Source organism: Babylonia areolata, chromosome 15 (genome assembly GCF_041734735.1).
Source record: "Babylonia areolata isolate BAREFJ2019XMU chromosome 15, ASM4173473v1, whole genome shotgun sequence".
Classification (NCBI taxonomy): Eukaryota; Metazoa; Mollusca; class Gastropoda; order Neogastropoda; family Buccinidae; genus Babylonia; species Babylonia areolata.
In genome coordinates this window covers 31,651,403-31,677,969 of record NC_134890.1, presented here as the reverse complement: position 1 = coordinate 31,677,969, position 26,567 = coordinate 31,651,403, and the positions used below count along the sequence as shown (strand labels likewise).

Here is a 26,567-nt window from a genome sequence, read left to right as displayed (position 1 = left end):
TGCAAATGGAAAGTTCGCCAGCGTGAAAACGTGCGCGCGTGTGTGGTGTGCGTGCGCACGCTCGGACAGTGACAACGATCCTTAAAAAAAACAAAAAAACCCACCCAAAATCACAACCCTACAGTTATTTTTTTCAAGGTTGTGAGCTTCCCGTTCGCTTCTCTATTGTTCATTCTTCATGTTTTTTTCTGTTTTTTTTTTTTTAACATCGCCTGAATTCAGTGGTGGTGTGCACGCATGTCCTACCTTGCGCATTCCGTGTCTGGCAAGTGTGGATTTATTCTGTGAGGGTGGGTGGGGGTCAGTCAGCTTTGACCTGTCATTGGAACTGGACGATCCAGTGGTCCTCATCCAGTGTTTGTGAGATTTTAAAGAAAGGTGACGGGCAGGCGGGTCACCACTGGATCGTTCGCTTTCGATGGCATGTTTAGTTGCGGAACTTTAACTCACTCAGTACGGCCAGTCCTCTCTTCTCCTCTACACAGACCCCTCGGATGTCCAGTGGGTGTCTGAATGACCCAACCTTTAGCTTCCGTCGTCAAAATTATGGTATTCTTTGTCAACATTCACGTCTTCAGTATAAGAGCCTTCCACTTGCAATATTTTGATGATGGTAATTGGGGTGAAACGCTGTTAACGTCGTCTCTTTCGTATGGAAAGAGTTAACATTCTTTCAAAGTAGGGACCGCTTATCCCTGTTACGGACTAACACCTGTGCCTGAAACATGCTTCTGAACGTAAAATGAGGTGCGGGGCATTGCGCTTGGCTTCAGTGAGAATTAGTAAGGTATAATAGTGAGATTTACTTGGGGGTAGAACGGCCGATTCACAAGTTGGACTTTATAGGGGTGCGTTGGCCTTCCTCCCTTTGTTGTGTTTGTGTGTGTGTGTGTGTGTGTGTGTGAGTGTGTGTTAATTATAACGCTGAATACTTAATTGTTAAAATGCAAGTTATATTTTAGTCATTTTAAATAACTTAATAAGGTGTTCTAAAGGTTCATATCTTGGATTTTCCGTGTAATGTATCAATAACATTAGATACCAAGTCCAACTCTGTGAAAAACAAAAACAAAAAAAACGACCGTACTTCCCCCTAGCTGTTTGTTGTTGTTGTTTTCTTTTTGTTGTTGTGTTTTGTCAGTTACAACAAAGACAATGCACATCCATTCAGCGTTCTGTTTATTCTTCCCCACTGCTCCCTGAAAAGGCAGTGATTACACAACATATCACATGATCAAGAAAGTTAAACTACAGGTAGAGCGAAAAAAACAAATTGCCATGTGTAATGGGTTCGAGCAAAACCTTACAGACCAGGCACAAGTCATGGAAATATTTCGAAAACGGTTGATTTTTTTTTTTCTCCAATAAACACGAACATTTTACCAGCGCACTACTTTGCCAAACATTGTCCATGAGCTTTCCCGCCTGTTACGATGCGATTCGTCCACGATCCCACACGCCAAGGGAAAGAAGCCTAAATACTACAAGCCAAGGGTAGGAACTGGTGGAAGGCCCAGATACTACACGCCAAGGGAAAGAACTGGTGGAAGGCCCAGATACTACACGCCAAGGGAAAGAACTGGTGGAAGGCCAAAATCTTTACCTACCAAGGGAAAGAACTGGTGGAAGGCCCAGATACTACATACCAAGGGAAAGAACTGGTGGAAGGCCCAGATACTACATACCAAGGGAAAGAATACTACATACCAAGGGAAAGAACTGGTGGAAGGCCCAGATACTACATACCAAGGGAAAGAACTGGTGGAAGGCCCAGATACTACAGGCCAAGGGAAAGTTTCAGTTTCAGTAGCTCAAGGAGGCGTCACTGCGTTCGGACAAAACCATATACGCTACACCACATCTGCCAAGCAGATGCCTGACCAGCAGCATAACCCAACGCGCTTAGTCAGGCCTTGAGAAAACAAAAACAACAAAAAAACAAAACAAAAAAACGGGGGAACAAATAATAGATAAGCTTGCATAAATAAATAAATAAATAAATAATAATTATAATATAGAAAAAGGTAGTAGTAATAATATTAGTAATACTAATAAAATGATAATAATAAGACATAAATAAATAAATAAATAAATAAGACAACAATGGTGATAAATAAGCGAATAAATGTAAAATATGAAGACACACATTCACACATACACCCACACATGCATAACAGAAATGCACCAAACATGCAGTTTCACATATATGAAAGCACAGTCAAATACATATAAACGTACATGAGCTCCAACACACACACACACACACACACACACGCATTACCTTGCACCTCCTCTACCCCCCTCCTCCACACACTCATTTCTAGTCTAAGTATAGCAGCTTCCACGGCACAAGGGAAAGAACTGGTGGAAGGCCAAAATCTTTACCTACCAAGGGAAAGAACTGGTGGAAGGCTAATATACTACAGACCAAGGGAAAGAACTGGTGGAAGGCTCATATACTACAGACCAAAGGCCCATACCTGGACTAGTAAACCCCTCTGGTCCACTATTTGATGCACGAGCATATCATTCATACTGCCTACATCAAATTAACATACTTCACATCGTTCGTTTTGGAAAACTACAGCATGTACTCTACCAACCCGAAATCCATTTCTAAGTACGTGTGTACGTAATATTGATGTAATGTGTTATGTAAACAAAAGTGTTTTGTAAAGCATCTAGAGCAGATTAATGGATAATGTGCTATAGTATCCACTGTCGTTATCATTATTATTATTCACAAATTTTTTTTTATGAGCAATAGGTAACCAAGACAACGTAAATGGAACGTGTGCATAATCTTCTGAAGATTGATTGATTGATATGGATACTAATATAGCGCCTATTCTCGGTCGGAGACCAAGCTCAAAGCGCTTTACAAACACGGGGTCATTTACACAACATGCTGCCTACCTGGGTAGAGCCGACTGACGGCTGCCATTGGGCGCTCATCATTCGTTTCCTGTGTCATTCAATCAGATTTCAGGCACGCACACATACCACTCAAACATGTAACATTTTACGTGTATGACCGTTTTGTTTATTCACCCCGCCATGTAGGCGTTTTCAGGGGTGTGCATGCTGAGTATGTTCTTGTTTCCACAACCCAACGAACGCTGACTTGGATTACGGGCTCTTTAGCGTGTGTATCTTATCTTCTGCTTGCAGTATACACACGAAGGGGGATCAGGCACTGGCAGGTCTGCACATATGTTCATCTGGGAGATCGGAAAAATCTCTACCCTTTAGCCACCAGGCGCCACCGAGATTCAAACCCGAGACCCTCAGATTGAAAGTCCAATGCTTTATCCATTCGGCTACTGCGCTCGAAGATGACGCTTTTTCATGTAAAGACACATTTTCATAATGTACAAACAAACGTTATTTTCAGTCTGATTACCGATTTATTTTTCTTCATATAAATGACGGACCTTGCGTACTGTGAATTGTTAAGATCGTTGGTGTGGCATGGAAACCAGTCACGATTAGCCAGAACAGCATTTCATTTCAGACCATAAAGGAAACTAGCAAACGCTCAACAATTTTTTTTTAATAATTCACTGAAATGATACCATTTACATATTTGCCACCGTAATATTCTTCAGCAAAGTGAGTGGAGTGATGGGCAAGAGGTAACGCGTCCGCCTGGGAAGCGAGAGAATCTGAGCGCGCTGGTTCAAATCACGGCTCAGCCGCCGATGTTTTCTCCCCCTCCACTAGACCTTGAGTGGTGGTCTGGATGCTAGTCATTTGGATGAGACGATAAACTGAGGTTCCATGTGCAGCATGCACTTTGCGCACGTGAAAGAACCCACGGCAACAAAAGAGTTATTCCTGGCAAAATTCTGTAGAAAATCCACCTCAATAGGAAAAACAAATAAAACTGCACGCTGGAAAAAATTTTTTAAAATGGGTGGTGCTGTAGTGTAGCGACGCGCTCTCCCTGGGGAGAGCAGGCCGAATTTCACACAGAGAAATCTGTGATAAAAAAAGAAATACAAATACAAGTACTTCACAGCGCTATGACATGGTGGGTTGGGTTGGAATGGCTGGCTCCTGTGGGTCAGGCTACAAATCGAGCTGCCATTTCAGAAAACGATAGCAAATTTTGATTTTGCAAAACAGTGAGGTTTATTTTTTGTTTGTTTGCTTGCTCGCTTGCTTCAACAGCGATAGCAGATCATGAAACTGCAAACTGAACTGCCAATTTACTCTCATTTTGCACGTTTCTTCTGTCATTGGTGCAGTGTACACATGTCGAATGACCGGTATAAGGACAAGCCCGGCGCTTCCTTTTTGAGGAAGTGTCTGGGTTTGGTCCTGTGCACCTTTTATTTACCTGCGAATCGGTAGCATTAGCAGCATTGCCTTAAGTTGTGTGCTTTATGAAAGGAGAGAGTTACCACTCTTTACTATTTGTTAATCATTTGTTCTCCTGGAGCCAGTCGCATTGGACGGAAGAGCCCAGTATGGTCGTAACCCGCTACTAACTGTGTAGTATGGAACTGACCAGTGGCGTAGTTCGGTCAACGTAGGCATTTCGTCACGTGTAACTGTCAAAAAGTTAGAACCAAGCAATGCAACTGGCACCTGGCTTCATTGTTTATTAATTTCATTGCAGATCTGTTTCTTGTTATCGACAACGCTCAAAGTAGACCAAAGGTCCAGACCTAGTCACTGTATGAGAACTAGACGTCAACATTGGGAAAACAGACCTAGTCTTTCAAGGAAAACAGGACATGGCGGAATACACACCTAGTCACTCTGAAATCCGAATATTTACATGATGGAACATAGGCCTAGCCACTGCAAGCACCAAACCACAATATTCCCCAAACACTAACAAAGATAGCTAAGTGTGTGTACATGGCTGGTGTATATACACACAATATGCAATCACAAACTAACAGATACCCACACAGCCTATAACTTGTATGCACGCGCACAAAACACACACAAGTCAGGGGTCATGAATATATTACCCCATGTAGAATGAAGCATCTGGATAAATGAAAATGGAGCAGTATGGATAATAAATGTATATCAAAACCTTACCACCAGCTAGATATACGCATAGCCACAACTTAACCAGATTCAGTGATACAATATCAAAATACAACCAGTTTTATAAACACCTAATTTTATATACACGACTGCTATTATCAGAATACAGCGAACACTGCAGAGGAATGTTAAAATCGCCACATGCATGCGCGCACACACACACACACACACATTCACACACACACACACACACACACACAGAGGAAGACAAGATCCCCAACAACACCCCATCAAGCCGGAGGACCCTCACTCAGCGCTGTGCAGACGGGACAGGATGCAGAGGGGGACCAGCTGTACTGGCCGTGTCTGGAACTCCAAGATGAGCTGTACCCCACACGCACTCCACCACCCCGCCCTCTCCCCCCCCCCCCACACACACACAGGAAGACGAAAGCCCCTAACACCCCATCAGGCTGGACCCTCACACAGCGCCGTGCAGACGGGACAGGATGTAGCGGGTGACCAGCCGTACAGGCCGTGTCTGGAACTCCAAGATGAGCTGTACCCCACACGCACTCCACCCCCCCCCCCTCTCTCTCTCTCTCTCACACACACACACACACACACACACACACACACACACACACAGGAAGACGAAAGCCCCTAACACCCCATCAGGCTGGACCCTCACACAGCACTGTGCAGACGGGTCAGGATGTAGCGGGTGACCAGCCGTACAGGCCGTGTCTGGAACTCCTCCAGAAGCTGACTGTTGTTCTGCGGGCAGTCCGCCTCCAGCCGGTTCACCAGACACACACACGCTACAGCCGCTGTAAAAATAAAAATAATAATAAAATTATAAATCGATAAATAGACCAGTTGGTTCACCAGACACACACCCGCTACAGCCGCTGGAAAAATAAAAATAATAATAAAATTATAAATCGATAAATAGACCAGTTGGTTCACCAGACACATGCACACCACAGCAGGTGTAAGAAAAACAAAGACAAATAAATAATTAATCAATAAATAGCGCCTAATGCTCAGCTTATTACACAGCGGACTGACATAAGCTTACAGCTGGGCCATCTGCAGAGCGAGAGCTGTATGATCAAGGGTTTCTCCACTGCAACGGGAGATCATTTACAGCTTAGTCTTTTCTTTGTGAAGGACTATGACTCTCAAACTAGGAGGCAACATTGCACTGGCTCTTCAGTGCTGCGTCCTTGGAGGCTAGTTGGCCTTTGAAAACATCCCATCGCCGACAGTCCAACAACCCTCTAGGCCGAGAGAGGGGGGGGTAACTTGAGCGAGGCACTCTCCACTTAACAAAATTCTGTCCCAAACAGTCCGGACAGCAGTTACAACTGATTTCTGCACCATATGAGTGCAATGGCTTATACATATGGGGTATTTGCAATACTCTGTCTTCTACCGAGCTTTGTATAACGAGGGAAAACTTCGCGATAGGCTGCCCGCGAGCGAGGATCGCCGCTCGCGCAGTGCTGTTGGGCGAGTCGTGACCACTGTCCAGCCTGTGTCATTGAGTGCGCGACCTCCCAGCATGCATCGCAGCCCTGCATATATACAGCCTACATTGTAGGTTTTGGCGCACAACCCAATCCGCAAAAACAAAAACAACCCCCTTACCATCAAACATATACAACCCCAGCCACACACACATACAACCCTCTCACCACCAAACACATACAACCCCAACCACACGAACAAATACCCGCACTTAAACAACTCCAACCGAACAAACTTGACCTTAAGGGTGTAGACGCCAATAGGTCGTTCAACTCCAATAGACAGACAGGTTTTGGCAAACTTGACCTTAAGGGTGTAGACACCAATAGGTCGTTAAACTCCAAATAGGTAGGTAGGTTTTAGCGCTTTTTGCAATACTCGTTCAGATTCAGCGACGCCATCATGGATACCTCTAACACCAACTTCAACCATGCTCAACTCCATTCAGCAGTTACAACTGATTCCCAGTCACTTCGATGGTGTTCAGTCGTGTCTATTCCGACATAAACAACATATCTCTCAACCGATGCAACCAAGACACTTGTATGCTCTCTGGTTCTCTCAAGATTGGATTACTGCAACTCTCTTTTGGCCGGCCTTCCCAAACATCTGTTAGACTCCAACGAATTCAGAATAACGCTGCCAGACTCATTTGCAGAGCTTCTAAATTTGACCATGTTTCTCCTCTCCTTCAGTCTCTCCACTGGTTGGCTGTTTCTGATCGAACAGACTATAAAATATCCACTCTGACCTTTTCTGCAGTCAACGGATCTGGCCCCAAGTATCTTTCTGAACTCCTCCATATCTATACCCCGTCTCGCCAGCTCCGTTCTTCCTCTGATACTCGACTTCTCAGGATATGTCAGAAGTAAGACCTATGAACACAGATCGTTTCTTTTCAATCGCCAAAGACGTGGAACAAGCTCCCTGATAACCTCCGTCATTCTGATTCACTCGCATCTTCAGCAGTAAGTTCAATTGTGGCAGGTCCACTTCCTTTGCGTCAGCTGTGCTTGACTATGTATATATACATAAGTATGTGTACATAACTACATGCGTGTATATGAATGTGTATTGTGTGTGCGTGCGTTTATGTAAGTTTGTGCCTGCCTATGTGTGCGCACGTGTTAGGGTAGCTGTTAGATACACATGTACGTTAAAATGTATGTATGCTGTGTGTGTGTGTGTGTGTGTGTGTGTGTGTGTGTGTGTGTGTGTGTGTAGTCACATTTTGGTGTGTCTATGTAACAAAGATGTAATGTTTTATGTTAACAAAGCGTTTTTGTAAAGCACCTAGAGCAGATTTCTGGAGAGTGTGCTATATAAGTATCCACCATTATTATTATAAACGTATGTAGGACACCACCTACTAAGCCCCCAACTGACGACAATAACAGCTAAGTCGTGGAACCAGACTGAGTGAGCGTCCATCTCGTCCGACACCACCCCCTACCCTCCCCTCCTCCCACACACACACACACACACACACCACACAGTCACCAAGGCACCTTTCACGCCCACAGCATGACAGAGGGCCAGCAGGCCAGCGGACTCCATCTCAATGTTGCGCACCCCCAGACCCCACAGCTGTCTGAGGAATTCCTCCTTCTCTGCCGGACTGGTCGTGCACAGCGCTCCGTCCAGCCGGGCTTGCCCTGGGGGACATGGAATGAATTCTTCATCATCATCGTCATCGTCATCACCATCATCATCATCGGGACATGGAATGAATTCTTCATCATCATCGTCATCGTCATCACCATCATCATCATCGGGACATGGAATGAATTCACCATCATCATCATCGGGACATGGAATGAATTCATCATCATCATCATCATGTATCATCGGGACATGGAATGAATTCATCATCATCATCATCATCATCATCATCATCATCATCATCATCGGGACATGGAATGAATTCATCATCATCATCATCATGTATCATCGGGACATGGAATGAATTCATCATCATCATCATCGGAACATGGAATGAATTCATCATCATCATCATCCGGACATGGAATGAAATCATCATCATCATCGTCATCATCATCGTCATCATCATCATCATCGGGACATGGAATGAATTAATCATCATCATCATCATCATCATTGAGACATGGAATAAATTCATCATCATCATCATCATCGAGACATGGAATGAATTCATCATCATCATCATCATCATCATCATTGGGACATGGAATGAATTCATCATCATCATCATCATCATCATCATCGGGACATGGAATGAATTCATCATCATCATCATCATCGGGACATGGAATGAATTCATCATCATCATCATCATCATCATCGGGACATGGAATAAATTCATCATCATCATCATCATCATCATTGGGACATGGAATTAATTCATCGTCATCATCATCATCATCATCATCATCAGGACATGGAATGAATTCATCATCATCATCATCATCGGGACATGGAATGAATTCATCATCATCATCATCATCATCATCGGGACATGGAATTAATTCATCATCATCATCATCATCATCATTGGGACATGGAATTAATTCATCGTCATCATCATCATCATCATCATCATCAGGACATGGAATGAATTCATCGTCGTCATCATCATCATCATCATCATCGGGACATGGAATGAATTCATCATCATCATCATCATCATCATCATCATCGGGACATGGAATGAATTCATCATCATCATCATCATCATCATCCGGACATGGAATGAATTCATCATCATCATCATCATCATCGGGACATGGAATGAATTCATCATCATCAACATCATCATCGAGACATGGAATGAATTCATCATCATCATCATCATCATCATCGGGACATGGAATGAATTCATCGTCACCATCATCTCATCTTCTTCTTTTTCTTCTTCTTCTGCTACTCCTCCTCCTCCTCCTCTTCTTCTTCGTCTTCATCTTCTCCTCCTCCTCCTCCTTCTTCTGCTTCTCTTTCTTCTTCTTCTTCGTTCGTGGGCTGCAACTCCCACGTTCACTCGTATGTACTCGAGTGGGCTTTTATGTGGATAACCGTTTTTACCTCCGTCATGTAGGCAGCCAATCTCGGTAACGGCGCCTGGTGGGTAAAGGGTGGCGATTTTTCCCATCTCCCAGGTCAACATATGTGCAGACCTGTTGTGCCTGAACCCCCTTCGTATGTATACGCAAGCAGAAGATCGAAATTAATACGCAAGTATTGGGAGAACGGAAAAATCTCCACCCTTTACCCACCAGACGCCGTTACAGAGATTCGGACCAAGGACCCTCAGATTGAAAGACCAACGCTTTAATCACTCGGCGTCCGTCATGGATACATGTGTAGTAGCATCCATGGAAATCGAAACCTTTTTTTCAGTATTGAAGGAAAAGGGATAAGCACTTATTGGCCCGTTCTCATCATCCTACCCTCGTAAAGAAAAATCTATAAATTGATAAATCGAAATCGAAATCGATTTTTTTAACCCTTTCACCGCCAGTCAAGTTAGAGTACAAAATTTCCTTGTGGTATGAACACAGAAAAGACAGTGGCTAAGAACAGCTGGGGATTCCACCTGCGATGTATTGAAAATATGGCCTATCCTACCACCGATCATTAAGAGCAGTAGGTTCATGGATAACAGACCAATGAATGGCCACCTTTCAGTGACATGGGTCCTCTACCACGCCTGTGCATAAATGCGAGCTTGGCGGTGAAAGGGTTAATTGAAGGAAATTGAATTGGCACTCACTGGCCTGTCATCATCCTACTTTCGTAAAGAAAATCTATAAACTAATCAAGGGAATGAAACAAAAAATAAAATAAAATAAAATAAAACAACCAAACAAACAAAACAAACAAAAAAAACCACCAACAAAAAACAAAGTAACATTAATGAATAAATTTGCAATGTTAATGAGAGAGGACATGTAGCAACGAATGAGATCGGACATGTGTAACATTAATGAATAAATTCATGGTATCAATGACAGAGGACATCTGACAATGAACGAAATGGAACACATGTACATGAATAACGTAGTATACGTGACACTGATGAAACAGATGGAACACATGTACATGAATAACGTAATATACGTGACACTGATGAAACAGATGGAACACATGTACATGAATAACGTTGGATAAGTGACACTGATGAAACAGATGAAATGGATGGAACAGATGTGAGGAGCAACAAAGAAGAAAGAACGTTCACCACAGGTTCTTGTACTGACACGAGGAAGTTTCAAAAGGTAACAGCCAGAAGAAGAGCGGAGATTTCTTGCAGGAGTGTAAACACTGATAAGGTCAGAAAGATGTTATTTACTTAGTTTACCCAGAAAGACCTCCAGGCACCTCCACGGGCGAAGAAATACAATGCCCCACTGACCTTCGTAGAAGTCGTCAGCGCACAAAGTCTTGCCCAGGATGGTAGGGAAATGGTCCTGCTCCTTGGCGCATGCGTGCAGGTCACGTGCCAAGTCCTGGTCCACCACCACCGGCCTGGCAATGGCTCTGCCTAGTGAGTACTGTCACACACACACACACACACACACATGGTGGGGAGGGGGGAGGAGTCAGAAGAACTAGGCCAACTTCTGAGTTTATACTCTTGAAACTGGCTGTAACATTTCAGTAGCATTTTCTTATGTAAATAATAAATAAATAAATAAATACATAGAATTTAAAAAAAACAAAAAAAAACCAAACAAACAAAAAAACGTGAAGAAGTAAAATGCTGCAAAACATCAACAGCAAAAATCCTGGATTGCTGAATACCTGTACAGTAGCTGTTGTTTCATACGGTAGTATAACAGACTTGGTGTTGAGCTGCAATCTTTTAATTTAATGTCGTCCGTTCAGTAACGTCAACAATATATTACACGGGGTTCTTGAATTGCCCCGGTTACCAATAATTAATTTGATTGTGATGTCTGTTTACTTACACAAATAAACTGATATACTATGATTAAAACATGTACACGTTACAATATTCACCCAGGTGTGATTAAAACATGTAGACATTACAAATACTCACCCAGGTGTGATTAAAACATGCACACGTTACAATATTCACCCAGGTGTGATTAAAACATGTAGACATTACAAATACTCACCCAGGTGTGATTAAAACATGTAGACATTACAAATACTCACCCAGGTGTGATTAAAACATGTAGACATTACAAATACTCACCCAGGTGTGATTAAAACATGTAGACATTACAAATACTCACCCAGGTGTGATTAAAACATGTAGACATTACAAATACTCACCCAGGTGTGATTGAAACATGTAGACATTACAAATACTCACCCAGGTGTAGAAAGGACGCAGCTCACCGTTAAGAGCACCTTCAGATATCACCACCGTGCCCTCCTCCACACCTGTCACCACACACACACACACACACACACACACACACACACACACACACACACAAAATCTAATATCACTTCAAGTGGACAGACGTTAAACTGAAGACGAACAAAATAAATGGCAATGGTGTTAAAACAACACAACACCCCCTGAAAACGGAGAATGGCTGCCTGTACATGGCAGGGTAAAAACGCCAGGGCGGAGCACATCAATAACAGCCCACACGTATATAATTATGTACAGCCACTTGCCGTCAGCCTGATGTTTCAGTTTCAGTTTCAGTTTCTCAAGGAGGCGTCACTGCGTTCTGACAAATCCACCACATACGCTACACCACATCTGCCAAGCAGATGCCTAACCAGCAGCGTAACCCAATGCGCTCAGTCAGGCCTTGAGTGCATGCCTGTAATTACATGTGTGTACCTATCAGAGTGGATTTCTTATTACATAATTTTGCCGGAGGACAACACTCTCGTTGCCATGGGTTTTTTTTCAGTGCGCCAAGTGCGTGCTGCACACCGTGGGACCTCGGTTTATCGTCTCATCTGAATGACTAAACGCTCAGTTTGATTTTCCAGTCAAACTTAGGAGACAGGGCGAGAGCAGGGTTCGAACCCAAACCCTCACGAACTCTCTATATTGGCAGCTGAGCGTCTTAACCATTCTGCCACCGTCCTCGACTGAGGCCATAACAAGCCTAAAAAAAAAAACCAAAAAAACCAACCACATGCATTTCTTTCAATGAAAACCAATGACTTCAACATAATTTCTAGCATGACTGGAACCAGCGTTTCAATATGATACATAAAAAGGTTAATGAAGCTGAATATTATACAATTATACATGCTTGGATCACGACAGAAAATTAAGGTACATACTCAAGTTTGAAAGAGAAAATTGTGTGTGTGTGTGTGTGGGGGGGGGGGGGGGGTGTTTACGTGTGGGTGTGTGTGTGTGTGTGTGCGCGCGCGTGTGTGTATGTGCGCGTGCGTATGTGTGTGTGTGTTGCATGTGCTGTGTGTGTGTGTGTGTGTGTGTGCATGTGCTTTTGTTTGTGTGTGTGTGTGTGCTTGTGTGTGTGTGTGTGTGTGTGTGTGTGTGTGTGTGTGTGTGCTTGTGTGTGTGTGTGTGCGTCCGCATGTGTGTGTGTGCGTCCGCATGTGTGTGTGTGTGTGCGTCCGCATGTGTGTGTGTGTGTGTGTCTGCGTGTGTGTAAGTTCGTGCCTTCAGGACCATGACAAAAACTGCACACCGTACCAACTCCTCCACAGGTTCCGAGCCGGAAAAACGTGACGTCAGAACACCCCGCCAGGTGGAGCAGTTTGAACAACTCGTGAAGAAGGACAGAAAGGGAGGGAACTCCGATTCCGTGCTGTGGAGAAAGAAGCAACAGGTCAACTTCATTTGAACAAAAACATTTAAAAAGTCCGTCTCTGCGTGCAGAGAGGACAGTAGAATCGTTTTGAACTGTGTTGGGTTGTGTCGCGTCGTGTCGCGTCTTGTCTTGTGTCGTGTCGTGTCGTGTCGTGTCGTGCCCTGCTGTGTCGTGTCGTGTCGTGTCGCGTCATGTCGTGTCGCGTCGTGTCGTGTCGTGTCGCGTCGCGTCGTGTCGTGTTGCGTCATGTGTCATATCGTGTCGTGTCGTGTCGTGTCGTGTCGTGTCGTGTCGTGCCGTGCTGTGTCGTGTCGTGTCGTGTCGCATCGTGTCGCGTCGTGTCGTGTCGTGTCGCATCGTGTCGTGTCGTGTCGTGTCGCATCGTGTCGTGTCGTGTCGTGCCGTGTCGTGTCGTGTCGCGTCATGTCGTGTCGTGTCGTGTCGTGTCGTGTCGTGTCGTGTCGTGTTGCGTCATGTGTCATATCGTGTCGTGTCGTGTCGCGTCGTGTCGTGTCGTGTCGTGTCGTGTCGTGTCGTGTCGTGTCGTGTCGTGTCGCGTCATGTCGTGTCGTGTCGTGTCGTGTCGTGTCGTGTCGTGTCGTGTTGCGTCATGTGTCATATCGTGTCGTGTCGTGTCGCGTCGTGTCGTGTCGTGTCGTGTCGTGTCGTGTCGTGTCGCGTCGTGTCGTGTCGTGTCGTGTCGTGTCGTGTCGTGTCGTGTCGTTGTAAACACAGTGTGGTGTGCACAATAGAAATAGGAAAGTTCGAAAGATCGTCACAGCGTTCGGTGGGTTACGGAAAGAACATACCAAGCATGCATACCCCCGAAAACGGAGTATTATCTGCCTACATGGCGGGGTAAATAAACAGAAACGGTCGTACACATAAAATGTTATTATGTCTGTCAAAGTGTGTATGTGTGCATGCCTGAAATCTGAATGACACATGAAACGAATAATGATAATAATGGATACTTGTTGACCGCTTTCCTCCCTGAAAGGGAGCTCAAAGCGCTTTACAATAAACATTAAAACACACACACACACACACACACACACACACAAGCACACACACGCGCACAAACACACACCTAAACGCACACACACGCGCGCGCACACGCACACACACAACACACACACACACATACACACGCACGCACACACGCACGCACGCACGCGAGGAGTCTGCATGGATTATAACTGGATGTCATTGGAAAGGGATGGAAGGCGTTTTCAAAAAGATGTGTTTTCAGACCAGTTTTGAAAGATTGAAATGAGGAAGAGTGGCGAAGAACGTGGGGTAAACTGTTCCATACAGATGGAGGTGAATGAGAAAAGGAAGAATCATCGACGGACTGGGTTTTAACACGGGGAGCGAGCAGCAGCCGTGAATCGGAAGATGATCCGAGTTGTCGTGGGGCTGTGTAGGTTTGAATGACTTCTCTCAAATACTGAGGGGCGGCACACGAAATGGAGTTGAAGGTATGAGCTGCGACTTTATACCGAATGCGGGCAGAAACTGGTAACCAGTGAAGAGAATGCAGAAGATGAGTGACACTGTCAGGCTTTTTGGTTCTAAAGATTAACCTTGCTGCTGCGTTTTGAACTTTTTGGAGTTTATGTGTTAAGTATTGAGGACAACTGATGAGGAGCGAGTTACAATAATCAAGTCTGGACTGCCCATTGGCAGCCGTCAGTCGACTCTACCCAAGTAGGCAGCCTGTTGTGCAAAAGCCCACGAGTTTGTAGAGTGCTTGGAACTATAGGCGCTATATATCCCTAAGTATCCTTATCAACTGAAATCAAATCAATACATATACATTAGTTAATAACTTAAATCTATATTCCTCCCTGTTGAATTTGGAAAGGTTAGATTTGATCACAGCATAGGAACGGGGAGTTCAAAAACGGACGTGCCACTTTAAGTGGTCGAAAATATACCGAGATATATCATATAGTATACTTTAACAATGGCCTTGCTAAAATAATCTTCAAATGGTCGGTTAGAAGAAGAAGAAGAAGAAGAAGGAGAAGGAGAAGAAGAGAAGGAAGAGGATGAAAAGGAGGTGAAAGAAGCAGAAGAAGAAGAAGAAGAAGATGATGATGATGATGATGATGATGAAGACATAATTTTGGAAGCGCTTGATCCAACTCAGGCAGTACACATGCATAGGCCCCACCTTGAACAGAATGGCGCTCCGTCTTGTTACAATACGATACAAGACAAGACAAGACAACACAGCACAACACAATACAATACAATGCAATACAGCAATACAATACCACACAATGCAAAACAATACCATGCAATACAAGACAAATACAATGCAATACAACAATACATTACAATGCAAAGCAACATAATATGATGCAACACAAGACAACACAACACAACAGAGTACAGTGCAATGCCATGCAGTGCAGTGCAATACAGTTTCATTTTCACACAAGGAGGTGGCATCATCGCGTTCGGACAATTCCATATACGCTGTCAGATGCGGGTCCTTGCCAGCAGCATAACCCTACACGCTTAGCCAGGCCTTGATCGCATATTATGTGTGTGTGTGTGTGTGTGTGTGTGTGTGTGTGTGTGTGTGTGTGTGATGTTATATGTGTGTGTGTGTGTGCGCGCGCGCGCCAATCACAGAGGATTTCTTCTATTTGTATTTGTATTTTCTTTTTATCAAAACAGATTCCTCTGTGTGAAATTCGAGCTGCTCTCCCCAGGAAGAGCTCGTCGCTACACTACAGCGCCACCCATTTGTTTTGTATTTTTTCCTGCGTGCAGTTTTTGTTTGTTTCGAAGTGGATTTTTCTACAGAATTTCGCCTGGAACAACCCTTTTGTTGCCGTGGGTTCTTTTACGTGCGCTAAGTGCATGCTGCACACGGGACCTTGGTTTATCGTCTCATCCGAATGAATAGCGTCCAGGCCACCACTCAAGGTCTAGTGGAGGGGGAGAAAATATCGGTGGCTGAGCCGTGATTCGAACCAGCGCGCTCAGATTCTCTCGCTTCCTATGCGGACGCGTTACCTCTGGGCCATCACTTCTACATAAGTTTAGGACAACACTCACGGATTTTTTTTTTTTTTTTTTTTTTCGTGAGCTTCGTTCATGATGCACACGGGACCTCGGTTTATCGTCTCATCCGAACGACAAAAAAACGGTATAATGCATTGCAGTACAGTACAGTACAGTACAGTACAGCACAGCAATGCAAAGTACAGCACAGCAATGCAAAGCATAGCACAGCACAGTACAGTACAGCAAATCACATTACAGCACATTGCAGCACAGTACAGTACATTACAGCACATTGCAGCACATTACAGTACAGTACAGTGCAGCGCAGCGCAGCGCAGCGCAGCGCAGTATAGTATAGTATAGTATAGTATAGTATAGTACAATGAAATGCAGGGCAGTGCAGGGCAATGCAGTACGTACAACAAAACGCAACACAGTACAATGCAATACAGTACAGCACAGTACTGTACAGTACTATACAGTTCAGAAAAGTACAGTACAAAACAGCACAATACAGCAAAGTACAGTACAGTACAGCACAATACAGAACAGTATAGTACAGCACAATACAGCACAGTACAGTACAATACAGCACAGTACAGAACAGTACAGTACAATACAGCACAGTACAGAACAATACAGTACAGCACAATACAGCACAGTACAGAACAGTACAGTACAGCACAATATAGTACAGTACAGTACAATACAGCTCAGTACAGTACAAAACAGTACAGAACAGCACAATACAGCACAGTACAGCATAGTACAGCACAGTACAGCACAGTACAGCACAATACAGCACAGTACAGTACAGTACAGTAAAGAACAGCACAATACAGTACAGTACAGTACAGCACAGCACAATACAGCACAGTACAGTACAATACAGCACAGCACAATACAGCACAGCACAGCATAGTACAGCACAGTACAGCACAGTACAGCACAATACAGCACAGTACAGTACAGTACAGTAAAGAACAGCACAATACAGTACAGTACAGAACAGCACAATACAGCACAGTACAGTACAGCACAGTACAGTACAATACAGCACATTACAGTACAGTACAGTACAGAACAGCACAATACAGCAATACCAGAAGAAGAAGAATGGATACTCCTCCCTTAAGTTAAAGGGAGTTCAAAGCGCTTTACAATAAACGTTGATTAAACACATACACACAAACGCAATAACGTACAAATGGAAGAAGAAAAACTAATAATGATGGTGATTTAACGCACAAAAGCCTAAAACAGATGAAAAGTCTACGCGTATCACATTACTTGATTACACACACACACACACACACACACACACACACAGTTTACATGGCTTATAACTGAATGTCACTGGAAAGGGATGAGAGGTCTATGCATAGGCGTTTTCAAAAAGATGTGTTTTCAGACAGACCAGTCTTAAAAGACTCATTTAATGAGGAAGAGTGGCGAAGAACGTGAGGTAAACTGTTCCAGACAGATGGAGCTGGATGAGAAAAGGAAGAAGCGCCAAACACTCCTGCTTGAACTTCGTGAGCAAGTAGCCGCCGTGAATCGGAAGATGCCCTGAGCTGTTGTGGGGTGTGGGGGGTGGGTGGGGGGGGGGGGGGGAGGGTGTAGGTTTGAATCACTTCTCTCAGATGCTGAGGGGCAGCACCCGGAATGGAGTGGAAGGTGATAGTTGCGACGTTGTACTGAATGCGGGCAGAAATTGGTAACCAGTGAACCGAATGCAGGAGATGAGTGATATTGTTAGTCTTTTTTGGTGCTTAAGTACAATACTGTACAACACAGCACAGTATAGCAAAGCTTAGTACGGTACGATGCAGCACAGTACAGTACAGTACACTGTACAGTATAATACAGCACAGCACAGCACAAAACAGCACAGTTCAAAACAGTGTAATGCAGTACAATAGAGTACAGAACAGTGCAGTACAGTACAGCACAGTACAAAACACCACAGTACAGAACACCACAATACAGAACAGCGCAGTGCAGTATAGCATAGTACAGACCACCACAGTACAGCACAGCACAGCACAGTACAGCACAGCACAGTACAAAACAGCACAGTACAAAACAGCACAGCACAGCACAAAACAGCACAGTACAAAACAGCACAGTACAGAACACCACAATAGAGAACAGCGCAGTGCAGTATAGCATAGTACAGACCACCACAGTACAGCACAGCACTGCACAGTACAGCACAGCACAAAACAGCACAGCACAGTACAGCACAAAACAGCACAGTACAGCACAAAACAGCACAGCACAGTACAGCACAGCACAAAACAGCACAGTACAGTACAAAACAGCACAGTACAGTACAGTACAAAACAGCACAGTACACGGAGAAGTACAACACTGTACAAAAGTATAATCGCAGTACAACACAGCACAGCACAGCACAGTACAGCACGGTACAGTACAGCACAGCACAGCACGGTACAGCACAGCACATCAACTCACGCTGGCCACGAGGACAGGCCCCACTTTGAACAGGGAGTAGCGCTCCGTTTTGTGGCCACAGGCCGTCAGTACTGACGTCACATCCTCCGGCAGGCTTAGCTCCCTTGCCAGGTGGCTGGCCACACCGGCCATTCTCTTGGGCGTCCCTCCCACGCAGACAAACTGGTGGTGGACACGTACATATGCATATACATTTTCATATTTATTTATTTATTCACTTATTTATGTATTTGTTTATTTATTTATTTATTCACACACACACACACACACACACACACACACACACACACACACACACACACACACACACACAGAACAGCAGAGGAGGCAACTGCTGTCCCGACTATCTGGGCTAGAATTCGATCATTGCGGATAGCGTCTTGCCCAAGTTACATCCCCACTCTCTCGGCCAAGAGGATTTTCGGACAGTCGGCGCTGGGATGGTTCCCAAAGGCCAGCTAACCCCCAAGACTACAGCACTAAGAGCCAGTATAATCTTGCCTCCAAGTTTGAGAGTCATAGTCTTTCACAAAAGACTGAGCTGTTAATGACTTCCCATTGCAGTGGAGAATCCAGACGAATATACAAAAATAAAGATATATATAATATAATGATTGAAACGCACACATACGCGCACGCGCGTGCGAGCGCACACATCGCTCAACACACAGGCACACACACGCATGTGCGCGCACGCGTGCGCACGCACAAAACGATGCATGCACACGCACGGACACACGCAACACACCCACAGTTTTTACACTCTGAATCATAATGTAATAGTATCTTACCCACATGTTTTTCTTTTTACATAATAATTGATGTGTGCATGGTGGTAAGTGAAGGGTGTGTCAGTAGTTTCTTTGATTTTTGCTAACGGGCATTTTATTTTAAGTGAGCCTAAAGAAAATTTTCTAATTTTGGTTGAAGCAGATAATAAAGTATTTTGAATTAAATTGAATTGAATAGCACAGGTGAACACGCGTGCACACACATTTACGGCATGTGTACGCAAGCACGAGCGGGCTCACGTGCAGTCACACACATTTTTTCTTACACACACACACACACACACACACACACACACACGAGCAGTTACACATATTTTTCTCACGAACATACACGTCACACACACGCACACGTCACAGACACACACAGACACACACACACACACACACACACAGACACACACACACACACACACACACACACACACACACGTCACACACACACACACCACACACACACACACACACACACACACACACACACACAGGAAGATGAAAGCCCCTAACACCCCATCAGGCCGGAGGACCATCGCACAGCGCTGCGTAGACGGGTCAGGATGTACTGGCCGTGTTTGGATCTCCAAGATATGCTGTAACCCTCACACACACACACACACACACACACACACACACACACACACGCTACACAGCAGACTCACACACACACACACACTACACCCACATGTCACACACACACACACACACACTACACAGCAGACTCACACACACACACACGTCACACACACACACACACACCACACACACACACACACGTCACACACACACACACACACACACACACACACACACACACACACACACACACACACACACACACACAAACACACACACAGACTCACACTACACTCACACACACATTACCCATTACCTTCACATCGCCAAACACTTTAGGGAAGTCAGTGGAAGCGGTGCTCAAACCCAGGTGATACAGAAAATGCTCCTTCTCCTGCGTCAGGTTGGGGTTGGACAGCCGTACTGTCGGTCCGTTCAAACCGCTGCAACACAACAAGGGACATTCATCTCAATGTTGACTTCAGTCCTGACGGGCGCAACAGCCGAGTGGTTAAGGCGTTGGACTTTCAATCCGTGAGGGTCCCGGGTTCGAATCACGGTAACGGCGCCTGGAGGGTAAAGGATGGATATTTTTCTGATCTCCCAGGTTAACATATGTGCAGACCTGCTAATGCCTGAACCCCCTTCGTGTGTTTACGCACGCAGAAGATCAAATACGCACGTTAAAGATCCTGTAACCCATGTCAGTGTTCGGTGGGTTATGGAGACACGAAAATACCCAGCACGCATGAACCACGACAAAGTCATCGGCAAGTCAATGTTGGTCGTGTAACGGAAAGAAGAAGAGAGTCCTGTTCATATAAATCATGATTATAAAGGCTGACAATCGGCATTTATCTCAATGTCGATTTCTGTCCTGTTCATATTAACCATGATTATAAGGGCTGACAATCGACACATCGATTTCTGTCCTGCTCATTTAAACCATGATTATAAGAGCTGACAGGCATTCATCTCAATGTCGATTTCTGTCCTGTTCATATTAACCATGATTATAAGGGCTGACAATCGACACATCGATTTCTGTCCTGCTCATTTAAACCATGATTATAAGAGCTGACAGGCATTCATCTCAATGTCGATTTCTGTCCTGTTCATATTAACCATGATTATAAGGGCTGACAATCGACACTTATCGATTTCTGTCCTGTTCATATAAACCATGATTATAAGGGTGACAATCGGCATTTATCGATTTCTGTCCTGTTCATATAAACCATGATTATTAAGGCTGACAATCGGCATTCATCTCAATGCTGATTTCCGTCCTGCTCATAGAGCATGGGGATTATTAGAGCTGATAGATTTTCAATTTCAAGAAGGCATCGGGACAGGACTTTGTATAAGATTTTCTTGTTGTCTTGTTTATCTATAACTGTTTTGTATTGTGACGTGCTCCAAATTAAATACTGTTTAAACGAAAGGGCGTGGACTGACCCATATACGCTCCAACACTTTTGCGAAAAAATAAGGGGTGGTGGGTGGTGGGTGGTGGGTGGTGAGCAGATGCCTGATCTGAGTCAAAGACTGTCAGGCCTTGACACTGAACCTGTCCGGCAAATTCTTTAAAAGATTTTATATGCGACGATAAAATGAAGAATGACTCCTGAGTCTATAAACACACCAGATGGAGAAAGTTTACAAAAAAAACTGTGGGTTGTAAAAGGAGACTCACCTTATATCAAAAGTGAGTCTTGGTTTACAACCCACAAATTTTATAAACTTTCTCCATTTTACATATGTGTGTGTGTGTGTGTGTGTGTGTGTGTCCCGGCGCTGTTCCACTGACTGACCAGCCAAGCTACGCGAGTCACGTGGACGAGGGTGTGTCCTCGCCCGCTTTATCGAAAAGTCCGTTCAATTTTCTTTCAGTCCGCAAAAAAAATGTCCCCACAAATCATTCTGACCCTTCGCGATGAGGTCACCGACATACACACCACCTACATCTGACCTGCTCACCACCACCCTCTCCTCAGCACCCCCCCCCCCCCCCCCCCCCCCCCACACACACACACACATATGAGATATGGTCAGGTTCCTCTGCACTGCAGCTGAATGTTTTGTGTGTGTCCCGCTGTTCCACTTTCTAGCCAAACTACAGGAGTCACGTGCGGGAGGGTGTGTTCCCTCCCCCCCCCCCCCCCCCCCCCCCCCCCCCCCACACACACACACACACCCACACACACACACACACACACGGCCTTATCGGAAGTCGACCTGTTTCTTTCAAAAAGGCCCCACAAATCATTCTGACCATTGGCTGCGCTGAGGTTGCTGGCATGCGCGGCACGACCTATAGCTGACCCTCTCCCTCCTCCCTCCCTCGCCCACCTACACACTCCCCAACCCCCACCACCACCTCCGCATGTGACATGCTACCCACGGTAATAGCGCAGTCAATCTATGACCTTTCCTGCTGGGGTCGCTGACATGCGCACCACCCATATCTACCCTCACGTGACCCACACGCATGTTGATTCCTGTTGTTGGGGTTTGAAGTCTTTCCATGTGGGCACAGACTGAAGTTAAAAATGGGGATTAAAAGGCTCTGTGTCTGTATGTGTGTGTGTATGTATATATGCATATGTGTGTGTGTGTGTGTGCGCGCGCGCGCGCTCGCGCGCAGACGCGCGTGCGTGAGTGTGTGTGTGGGGGATTCCCAGACAGCCGAGAAAACGAAAGAATGAATTTAAAATATGATGATTTCGTGATGTCAGTGTATAGTGTCAGAAACTTAAACAAACAAACAAACAAAAAAAGATTGGTGTCAGTGTGGTGTTGGATACAGCCGCGCCCCCCCCCTCCCCCATCCCACATTCCCCAACCCACCACCACCAGCCACCCCCTTCCTTCCGCCCCCATCCCCCGCCACCTCTCCTGGAACGCCAGGTCAGTCCCGTCCAGAGCTGACCGTAATCGATAAGCCGAGGAGGTGCGCGGCCCAAAGCAAACAGAACTTTGACAACACGATCGGAGATTTTTCCGATCTCCCTAGTCAACATATGTGCAGACCTGCTAGTGCCTGAACCCTCTTCGTGTGTATACGCAAGCAGAAGATCAAATACGCACGTTAAAGATACTGTAATCCATGTCAGCGTTCGGTGGGTTATGGAAACAAGAACATACCCAGTATGCACACTCCCGGAAACGGAGTATGGCTGCCTACACGGCGGAGTAAAAACGGTCATACACGTAAAAGCCCACTCGTGTACATACGAGTGAACGTGGGAGTTGCAGCCCACGAACGCAGAAGAAGAAGAAGAAAAAGAAGATCCCAACTCTCCTTTAGTCTCTGACAGCGTTCCGCAGTGAGCGTTCCGGGGCATCTGTACTGACCAGCCCCTTCCCCCATCTACCTCCTACCCCCGCCCCCCCGTTCCCTTCAATACCTTCTGCTTTCCTTCTCATTGAACAGCCCCCCCCCCTCCGCCCCCCACGGCCCCCTTACCACCACCACCATCAATGCCATCCCTCCCCCCCTACCACCACCACCCCACCCCACCCCTCCCTGAAGCATTTATCCCAACTGAGGTACCCGCCCTTCCACCAACCCTTACCACCACCACCATCCCCCCCACTCTTCTCCCCTCCCTCCCTGAAGCATTTATTCCGACTGAGTCCCCCCCCCCCTCCCGTCCCTCCCTCCCCCTCCTCCCCCACTTACCACCACCACCATTCCCCAACCCCCGACTCTCCTCCTCCTCCCTGAAGCATTTATTCTGACTGGGGTGCCCACCTCTCTCCCCCCCCCCTCCCAGCCCCCCACCTCCTATCCTCCCATGCCCCAAACGTCTCCATGCTCGTCATGATGACCTCTTTCTTTTCCCTATCCACGATCCCTGCACTGAAACTCGGTCAGCCTGGAAGACACGTAAAACTGCACAAACACACGGGCGACTGACGCACACATTCGCGCGCGCGCGCCGCACACACAGACATACACACACACGCATGCATCGTGCACGCAAGCACGCACATCCTCACACACATACTTGTAAATCACACAATGTGAACAGATGTTAAACCGAAACGTGCACACACACACACACACACACACACACAAGCCCTTCAAACTTGAACTAAAACAAACTGGTCACTTCTTGCCAGAAGAGCACGTAGGAATTGGGGGATGGGGGTGGGGGGGGAATCCACACTTTTGACAAGAGAAAGCAGACAAAACATGACCCGTGTGCACATCAAGTTTTTCAGTTCCATTTTTTAGTTTCTCAAGGAGGCGTCACTGAGTTCGGACAAACATACGCTGCATGCACCACATCTGCTGGGCAGATGCCTGACAGCAACACTGATAACCCAACTGATAGCATTGCCTGCGTGCATTATCTGTGTACCTATCATACTGGATTTCCACTACCGGTTTTTGCTTCAGAACAACACTTGTTGCCGTGGGTTTGGTTTTTTTGTTTGTTTGGTTTTTTTCAGTGCGTCAAGTGCGTGCTGCACACGGGACCTCGCTTTACCGTCTCATCCGAAGTTGTTTGATTTTCCTGTCACACTTTGGAGAAATGGCGTGAGCGGGAATCCGCCGGGATTCGAACCCAGACCCTCGCGGAAACCGTGTTGGCAGATAAGTGTCTTAACCATTCTGCCACCTACCTCAGTACATCACTTGGCCATTCGATATTGATATGTTAGACATGAGATTGTTATCGTTGGCGGTTTGAACCATCTAAATTGGTATCCATCCTACCCAAATTCACAAAAATATATTATATAATTCTTGTTATATATAAAAAAAAAATTAAAAATTAAAAAAAAAGAGGGAAAATAATCTCTTGAATGCTCTTGTCTTCTTCTTTTTTCTTTTCTTTTTTTTTATCGTGCGCACGTGTGTGTACGGCCTGTTTTGTGCTTATTCATATTAGCAAATTAGCAATCTGCATTATCATTTGATTTTTTTTTTCTCTGTATACTTTCATGTACTGAAGTTTGCCGTTACGTAATATCGTAATATGTGTGTATCGTTTCATGTAAGTGCTTGAACCCAGTTTATTGGCTGTTTGAGCCATATATGTAACAGAACACACACACACACACACACACACACACACACACACACACACAGAGGGAGAGAGAGAGAGAGAGAGTCCTCTCTCCGAAAATCGAACCGGTATTTTTATCCTCCAGTCCCCCACCCCACCCCCCAACCACCACCTCCGTCCCCCAGCCCCCACCCTCTCCACCAGATCTTGAGCAGTGGTCTGGATGCCAGTATTAAAACGTGGTCTGATATGTACTTTTTAACAACGAGAGGCCGTTGACACTGCCATGGTTTACATACCTTCAGACAGGTCTTCGTTACGAAAAGGTCGACGTCACAAAATACTTAGGAACTGATCTTATCAGTTTGTGGCCGCTTGGGAAAAAAAATATAGAACGCACGAACGAACCCTTTTTTTGTTTTATATATATATATATATATATATATATATATTGAGAGTAAAAAAGGACTAAGCACAAATGGCTTGTTTTCCTCCTGCCCTCATGAAAAGGGAAAATAAACACTCAATACAAAAGCATAACATTACATGAATAAATTTCAAATTATGTCGCAAAAAAAGAAGAAGAAAAAAAAGATGAACAACATAAGTACATGCACAAATAATTCTTAGATCACAAAGAGAAGAAGAAAGAATAGTGGGGGAGAGAGACCGAGACAGAGAGAGAGAGAGAGAGAGAGAGAGAGAGAGAGAGAGAGAGACCGAGAAACACACAGACAGACACAGAAACGGACATGCAGACACACACAGTGTGAGAGTGGAAAGGTTAACCCTTTCACCGCCAGTTAATTTCGAGTACAAAATTCCCTTGTGGTTTTAACACAGAAAAGACAGTGGCAAAGAACAGCTGGGGATTCCCCCTGCGATGTATAGAAAATATGGCCTATCCTACCACCGAACATTAAGAGCAGTAGGTTCATGGATAACAGACCAATGAATGGCCACCTTTCAGTGACATAGGTCCTCTACCACGCCTGTGCATAAATGCGAGCTTGGCGGTGAAAGGGTTAAGAGACAGATAGATAGCTAGCTACAGAAACTGGTATGGAGCTTTGTCATGCTTTCGGCGATATCGTGGCGGCTATCATTTTTTCCCTCACCCCCATCTCCCTGTTTCCTCTCCTGATCAAATTTCCATGCAGCGTGTGCGCTTATGGGTGGGTGTTTCCTCGTTCTGTGTGCGCGCGCGTGCATGTGTGTGTGTGCGTGCGTTTGTCTGTGTGTTTATTTGTTTGTTTGTGTGTGTGTGTGTGTGTGTGTGTGTGTTTGTGTGTGTGTGTGTATGTTTGTTTGTCTGTTTGTGTGTGTGTGTGTGTGTGTGTGTTTGTGTGTGTGTGTGTGTGTGTGTGTGTGTGTGTGTGTGTGTGTTT

General features: G+C 45.2%; 1 protein-coding gene across 2 annotated transcripts in view; it reads right to left on the bottom strand.

Annotated features, from left to right (window-relative positions):
* LOC143290568 (uridine phosphorylase 1-like) overlaps positions 1-26,567 on the bottom strand; it is a 40,554-nt gene that overhangs the window by 1,876 nt on the left and 12,111 nt on the right. Inside the window, exons 2-8 of one of the 2 annotated variants that reach the window (XM_076600134.1) lie at positions 20,475-20,601; positions 18,798-18,959; positions 13,178-13,292; positions 11,858-11,928; positions 10,931-11,069; positions 8,049-8,195; positions 5,699-5,837 (exon numbers count right to left, since the gene is read on the bottom strand). In XM_076600134.1, the coding sequence (XP_076456249.1) occupies positions 5,699-5,837; positions 8,049-8,195; positions 10,931-11,069; positions 11,858-11,928; positions 13,178-13,292; positions 18,798-18,959; positions 20,475-20,601 (900 nt within the window). Of the gene's footprint in view, positions 1-2,088; positions 5,838-8,048; positions 8,196-10,930; positions 11,070-11,857; positions 11,929-13,177; positions 13,293-18,797; positions 18,960-20,474; positions 20,602-26,567 lie in introns of those variants that run through there. The other variant, XM_076600135.1, reaches the window with a different exon arrangement.